The sequence below is a fragment of the Eublepharis macularius genome, chromosome 9 (assembly GCF_028583425.1).
Source record: "Eublepharis macularius isolate TG4126 chromosome 9, MPM_Emac_v1.0, whole genome shotgun sequence".
Taxonomy (NCBI): Eukaryota; Metazoa; Chordata; class Lepidosauria; order Squamata; family Eublepharidae; genus Eublepharis; species Eublepharis macularius.
The window spans coordinates 63880935-63889015 of NC_072798.1; the positions used below are offsets into that span (position 1 = coordinate 63880935).

Genomic DNA, 8081 nt, shown 5'->3' on the forward strand with positions numbered 1-8081 from the left:
TCATGCTACAATAAACCATAGTCTTTAAGTTGCAGTGAGACTCTTATTTTGTTTTTCCTGCAATAAACTAGCATAGCTACCTGACTGGAATAAAAATATTTGAAAGCCCACTGTTTGCAAATGATGTAACAAATGACAATAAGACCATACGCCTGCCACACCTGGCCTGCCACACCTTGGAAAATGGGGACTGGATGACATTGAATTATATTCTATCAGTTAATTCCATGATCCTAGCTAAGAATTTTCCTTTCATTGGCCTTGAAATGGCTTGCAGTTGCAGAACTTTGACCTCCATAACTGACAACTAGGTCAGTTGTGTACATCTGCTACTCTGAATTGAGATCATTGTATGGTACTGTGTAATATTCTCCTGCATTGTTTCACAGACAAGTATAACCAAAGGATGGCTGCTAATACCCTATCAACCCTATTAAGTATTTTAAGGTTGAGCCCTAACGTTTGGGACCACTTTAAGGTTTGTGCAACTACTCATCTTTAATTACAAGTGAGAACTACTCACACACACACACACACACACACACACACACACACACACACACACACACACACACACACACACACACACACACACACACACACACACCCTTTATTGGCATGCCAGAAGTAAAAAGGGATACATTAAAAATGGGAGGGAAAAAGCATTGAAAACCAAAGTAGTAAAAATTAATTAATAGCTTCCCTGATACAAATTGCAGACTGAAGAAAGGTTATAGAAAAATTGTGACCAGATAATAGATGCTGGACCTTGACATTATCAGAAAGGCCACACCATGGATAAAGAAGGGAGTTCAGAAATTTGTCTCAGATCTTAGAGTAAAATAAACAGTTTAATAAAACGTGAGAGACAGATTCAATGACATCCAGGCCACGGGCATTTCCTAAGTTCATAAGGGGTCTCTTGACATCTACCAACAAAGATGGCTGAAGGCAGTATGTTAAATCTGGCCAACATTAGTGCCCTTCTTAGGAGAACTACTCATTATTGTTACATGCTATGATTATGACTATTTATCATTTAGTAGGATTATGTAAAAAAACGCACACCATCTCCTACACAGAGAGAAAATGTGAGTCCCACTACCCAAAGATTATGAGTTTCTCTACACAAGACATTTACAGAGGCATGCTCAAGTGAAGCAGCTTACACTTCTTCTTCCATTACAGCTACACATGCACTGCTAGGGAGACAGAGTACACTTGAATACAAGACCATATAGGAAGTAAGTCACTTGGGCGTCCCCGTGTAAGATGTCTTGTGTAGAGATACTCTACCTCACCTATCAGGATCCCATGTGCAGCTCTACTCAGTGCAGGCCTGTTGGTTGTTTACAGCTCTTTCAAGGCTATGTTCTGCTGCTGCCCACTCATGGGCTCCAATATCATGGAATATTTTTCCAGAAGAAATTAAGACAATCTGCATCTCTCTTGCAGTTTCAGATGTCTTGTAAAACATACTCTTTGTCTCCTTAGGAAGATTGCTTTGTGAGTGTCTTGAATTAAAAAAATCTTTTTCTGATGGCAGTTTTAATTTGGTGTTTTTAGAATTATGACTTTATACTATTTTTATGTGCTCTGAGTCCCAATTATTTGAGAGAAAGAGGGGTTATAAATGTTTTAAATATAATCATATTTTTTATTACTTCGTAGTATGTAAATAAAGTTACATAAAAATGAGTTGGAAAAGTTTATAGAAATCTAGAAATTAACAAAATCTAGCTTTTACACTATATGGTCTGGTGCAAATCATAACAATAACTTGAACATTTCGTTTTTCAAAAGCCTGTTGAGTTTTATAGCCATTAAATTGCAACTGTTAAGGTAACAAAAACCCCTTTCTGCCCCCAGCATTAGCAGTGGGGTCACTTTATAAGAAATTGAACCGTAGAAAGACGATGAGGTTGTTTCTTGTGGGTTTTACGTAGTGGTTAGATGATTCTCAGAAGCGATAGTGGAAAGTAAGAGAATTGCTGATGTCATTTAACATCATTAGCTACCTTGAACAAGGTGATAATGGTATATATAAGAGAGCTCTATCTCAACACAGGCAAAAACTTCAGGAAGGTAATAGCTTCAGTCGTTTTAAAAACCTGCGTTATATGTAGTATAACTTTTAAAATATGTCACTTTTCTAATGTGTTTTTCCCATTGTCTCTCGTCTCTTAAAGGTTCAAAGACTATAACCAAACCTTGCCTGAAATTACTGCCTTTTATTGGGAGCCATGAATTCTCTGCAGAATTGGAAGACAGGTTTCCTATGGACAGTCTGCATCTGTTGCTTACCACTCTTCTTCCTTGCAAGCCCTTTGCCCCTGAAGGGAGAAGATGCTCTTATTAATCATTCTTGCAGACTCAGAAAAGCCGACTTCCAGCAATTCTACATTAGGAACCATACATACACTTTGGCCAAAATGGTAAAAAAATAGACTATGCTATAAATTTGTATCTAGATGATTTCTGTGTGTTTGCTTTCTGCTATTCTTCTATTCTCAAGAAACACTCACCTGTGCTATAATATCTGAGTGATAGTGGCTATAGAGCAGATGTGCTTAATATATACTTGATAGAAGTGTGAAGCTGTGGGCAGTCACAAAACATTGGTTAGAGAGATCCATCTGTCTATAAAGTAGTAACCCATAAGTAGCATCTTTTATAAATGGGAGTATATAATCAATTCACTGCGATTTTTGCTCTAACCATACATCTTGAAAGTTTGGAGTTTGTTTGATGATGTTCAAAATTAGCTGTTATGAACTAACTTAGATTTTCTCAGAGATCACTCTTGATCACCTCCAGGAATATTCAAACATCAAATACCTTTGGAAGATCTATGACTTTTTCTGTTATTGTCCCTGTTCTTTGGAATAGTCCATCATGAGATTTCCATGAGATCTGCTCTCCATCTGTTTTTTCAGAGGGTGAATAAAACAGTTCTGTTTCAAAGATCTTTTTGTGAGCTGCTGAACTTATGTTTTTAGAATGCTGAGTGATTCTGGTATGCATTCTGGGAAATTTTTGTCGACGGATATGTTATGAATTAATGTTATATACTGTAAACCGCCTTGATCTTTTTGAATATGCAAGATAATTTTTTAAAAATTGGAATTTGTTGATGCCTGAGCTTCCTTGCCTTGGTGGATCATGTTTATAGTCTGAACACTTAATTTCTTCCCTTGTCTCCTTTTCTATATTTTAAAATGTTTTTACAGTAGTCAGAGCAGTTCCTAATGCGGAATTAAAAAATTTATTGGGATTTCTCTGCAACATGTTAAATTTCTAAAAAAAACCCCAGGCTCAGCTTTCTATCTGATCACGCATTCCTTTTTTTTTTAAAGGCAAGATTTTCTGACAATGACACAGATAACAGGTTTGTGGGGCAGCATCTGTTCATAAACATTAAGGTGAGCTTCCTACTTTCCAAATCCATTATTATTTTTATTCCCTTTTTGTAAAACTTGTCTGTTTTCTTCTTTCTCAGTTTAAATTCCTTACCTTGTTTTGCAGGAGAAAAATCACTGCTACCTAATGAAGAGAGTAACCGAGATTGTGGTGAAAAACGTCCTCTCTGAACAAAAGAATCAATATCCCATGGTTGAAGAGGTGGCAGATTTCTTGGGCCATTTGCATAAGAAGCTGAACAATTGTGTAAGCATGAAATAGAAGTGTAGTCCCCTCCCCAGTATCCATTCTTTGTCCTTGCTTCCTTTGGAAATTCAACTCTTTATTCCACATCTTGGATTTTCCTCCCAGAGGATTTATAGTTTGTCAGGTTCTTAGCAAGATCCTGTAGCCATGGCAAGATATCAAATCACTAGTTCTCATAACAAAGGAAACCTCAAATCAAGACAATCTAAGCTTCTAAAGTAAAGTGTAAGTCAAAAGAAAGGTGTGAAATGAAAACCACATTGTTATGTTATTGTGTCTTTCTTTTCAGAAACCATTGGGACATCGAGAACATATTGAAAGTAATCTGGAAAAAATGAAAGACAAGATGAAACAGGTATATTTAAAATATATATTAACAAGACCAAAATGGAGCACTTTTCTACCTCTGCTCAGTTAACTATGTAGGGTAAAACAAAAAATAAAGCGAGTAAACCATAAAAAGCCCCAAGAACTGATTTAAAATTTTAGTAAAATTATGCAGGTAGGTCTTATAGACTGTATGTCATCAGAATGTATGCATTCTTAAATATAACTTAATATGTTAAGAAAAGGTGACACAACAGAGAGAAGGGCCCAACAGAGCATATAGTGTAAAACTTGTAACTCCATTTGCTTATATATAAATTTCTTATCTTGGCTGCTGTTAGCTTTCTCTCTTGTCATAGTTTTCTCCACTTTTTTTTTTAAAAAAATTATTGCATGAATATCAACAATACAAAAGGAGTAGGGTAACAATCATAATAACAGTAATTCTCCACTTTGATTAACTTCAGATTGGAATGCGTTTGGAAGCAGGATATCTCTCTGCCAATGAAATCCTTAGGATTTCACTGTCTCCCTTTTGCTTAAGGTATTTAGTTGATCACCAAACATATTGATGCTGGTGTAATTATTGTAGTCGCCCTGTCTTATACCCTACATATTTGAAGTGGTGCCAGTCTAGCCATTTAATCTGGAATCGACATTATTGGTTTATCAGTTTAAATTCTTTTAATCATCTACTGTTATTAACAATTCAGGCATCACATAGTTTTAATGGGCTATCTGGGCAATGCTGTTAACAACCCATTATTTGCTGCGTTCTTTTTCTGGCTCTTTTTGTGTGTGATTTTTTAAAAAAATTTAAAATGCAATTGCAGTGCCACATAAACATGCACAGACAGTCAAAGCATTACTGAGGATTTCGAATTTTCCTTCCTACCTTCTGTTTTCAACTTATTTCATTTTGTCTCTAGTTCTCTCTTGGCATTTAGAAATCCATTTAAATGATCAGTTCTTGCTTTTTTGGGGTAATGATACTTAAGTATGGTCTTTAACCAGGGCTTTTTTTCAGCAGGAATGCGGTGGAACGGAGTTCCGGAACCTCTTGAAAATGGTCACATGGCTGGTGGCCCCACCCCCTCATCTCCAGAAAGAGGGGAGCTTAGATTGCCCTCTGCACTGCTTGGCGGTGCAGAGGGCAATCTCAACTCCCCTCTGTCTGGAGATCAGGGGGTGGGGCCACCAGCCATGTGACCATTTTCTCCGAGGGTGAACCACTGAGTTCCACCACCTCTTTTCCCAGAAAAAAAGCCCTGTCTTTAACTATATAGACAACCAAAGCCACTGGTCAGATTTTATTTTTTAAGATTTTTACCTTGTAATTGAGGGAAGGCTGCAAGGTATAGCCCAATCTTGTCAGATCCTGAAAGCTAAGTAAGGTCAGTACTTGGCTGGGAGACCACCAAGGAAGACTCTGCAGAGGAAGGTCTTGGAAAACCACCTCCGCTTCTCCCTTGCCTTGAAAGCCCCTTGCTGGGGTCGCCGTAAGTCAGTTGTGACGTGACGGCACTTTACGCATCTTGTAATCATGGTAATATGATTACAAATGACATAATAAAGGAATTCTGACAAGTAACTTTGCTGGCTGCAAAGTGAAAAGCAGTACTTAGCCCCTCCCCCAATTCCCCCAAGGAACAATAACTGTTAACCAATGATTCCTAACTGCCCCAAGGGAACAGAAAGTAATTAATTAGAATGAAAACAGAAGAAGAAAAGGAACATTTCAAGGAGAAGTGAAAAATATTGCTAAAAAGGATTTACTTTGAAGTAGATATATAGTAGGATCTGGCAACATATTTTTATGGTGAATATGATGTTTTAGAACTGCCACATGAAACCTGTTGGCAGCTGAATGCATAAAAGGGACCCGTCACAAATGGGTCCTAGAATGGAACCACCAGTCATCAGATTGCAAAAACAACTTATTGCTAGTTGCGTATGTAGTACCAACTAATCATCTCAGAACTTCTCAGTTAATACAAAATATTATTGTATTGTCGAAGGCTTTCACAGCCGGAGAACGATGGTTGTTGTGGGTTTTCCACAGCAATACAGCCCGGAAAACCCACAACAACCAACAAAATATTATTCTTTAGACTAGCTCTGTAAGAAATTTCTAAGCAACCATTAACACTCCTTATAGAAAGAGGCCTGAGAGATCACAACCCTGCTTAAGTAATCACAGGAAAGCAAAAAAGTACCCCAACTGGAACCATATCAGTAACAGTCTTGCTCCTGATGCGCTCGGTTTGTACACGCAGCCAGGTTTTTTAAAAAGATGAAAGTGCAATCAACACATGCAATCCCTTACTTTTGCTGAGATGAGATCTTTCTTTAAAAAACAAGATTATCAATTGACTGCTTCAAATGCATTGTAAAGGGAGGCTCTGGTAGTATGGTTAGAACTCTGGTCTTCTGTATAGTTTATGGATTCTGGAAACAATTGTGCAAAATATAAATGAAGTAATTCTCACTAGTCTTTACGAAACCCAACTGGAAAATGAGCAGGGCTGGACTGAGAATACTATGGAAACAGTGTATTAGTATGAGCAAACATTTGCTCACTGGGCCTTTTGTCTCATACCTAGTGAGTGAGATGTCAAAGTTATTTAGAGTTTGTCACTTAGGTTCATAGATGATATCTTGATCAGTACAGTTTAGTGAGGCTACACCTGAGCAGGAGTTGATCTCATTTCTTTGTACCTACTCTTCAATCAACCATTCAATGTATTTTGTAGCCCATCCCCAGATAATAGGACTCATGGCATGTTAGAGGCTAAATGATAGGCTGTTGCCACAAGAATTAGTTAGGAACAATTCCCCAGAAAGTTCTGCTCAAGCTCCATGGGACTGAGTGGGAGCTATAAGACAACACCACTTTCTGTGGTGCAGGTTACTGTGTTTCAGTTCTCCTGCACAGCTCCCATCCATTTCAATGCCAAAGAACTTCATAGGGGATCATGCTCATTATATCCATGGTACTATATTTTCCTCCATCATTTAAAGAATCATTCTACCAAGCAGGGCTTTTTTTCTGGGAAAAGTGGTGGTGGAACTCAGTGGGTTGCCCTCAGAGAAAATGGTCACATGGCTGGTGGCCCCGCCCCCTGATTTTCAGACAGAGGGGAGTTTAGATTGCCCTCTGCACTGTATGGCACAGAGGTCAATCTAAACTCCCCTCTGTCTGGAGATCAGGGGGCGGGCCCACCAGCCATGTGACCATTTTCAAGAGGTTCCAGAACTCCGTTCCCCTGCGTTCCCCCTGAAAAAAAGCCCTGCTACCAAGTTTCATTTAAAAGCTTCGTTCTACCAAGTAACTTATTTTTGCTTTGATTTACAGCTAGGAGAAAATGGAAAGACCAAAGCAGTTGGAGAACTTGATTTGCTGTTTGACTACTTGGAAAGTGCATGCACTGAAGTGCTGAAGAAAATTAGCACCAATAAGAGAAGCAGCAATGAGAACTGAATTAATTATTAGAATTACTGGTGCTCTCTCCAAACTATGGCCGTTATGGGAAAATACCAAATATTGATATTTATTTAACTTTACAACATTTTTTATTTTTCAACAATTTTTTGATTTAACAAATTTATCAACAGTAAACAAAAGTAAACAAGTTTTAACAGTACAGGTAAATTGGTAAAACAAAAACAGAGAGAGAGAGAGAGAGAGAGAGAGAGAGAGATTTGAAGTGCCTACATGTAGCCTACAATAAAACGTACATATTTGGAGAACCAAAAGTTTCACACTATTAAGGTTACAATAAGAAAGGGTCTATTGGATATTTTTTGCTGGGACCAATGTCTTCTGTAATCAAATGATCTAGTACTGGAAGCCAGTCTTCCCAAAAGTCTGATTGTATCATTGGCGATTCAGAACAACAGATTTGATATGTTACCTTCTCCATGTAATACTGGTCCCAAACTTTGTTAAACCACAGGGGTAGTGTAGGGGGTCTAGGGTCCTTCCACCTCAAAGCGATGGCTGTTTTAGCTGCAGCTAAAAGCATAGCCACCCTTTTCCTTATAATAGTGGGTATATCATAGCTTGACCATAAGTTAAGTAAAATTGT

The 8081-nt window shown here is 37.9% G+C and overlaps 1 protein-coding gene across 1 annotated transcript; it reads left to right on the top strand.

The window, feature by feature from the left end:
• The first annotated feature begins 1589 nt into the window (after window positions 1-1589).
• Window positions 1590-7474, top strand: IL22 (interleukin 22). Its single transcript, XM_054987767.1, is given in 6 exon segments — window positions 1590-1623; window positions 2191-2435; window positions 3357-3422; window positions 3526-3666; window positions 3956-4021; window positions 7349-7474. Coding segments are annotated over 6 exon segments (678 nt in total).
• Window positions 7475-8081: the final 607 nt, after the last annotated feature.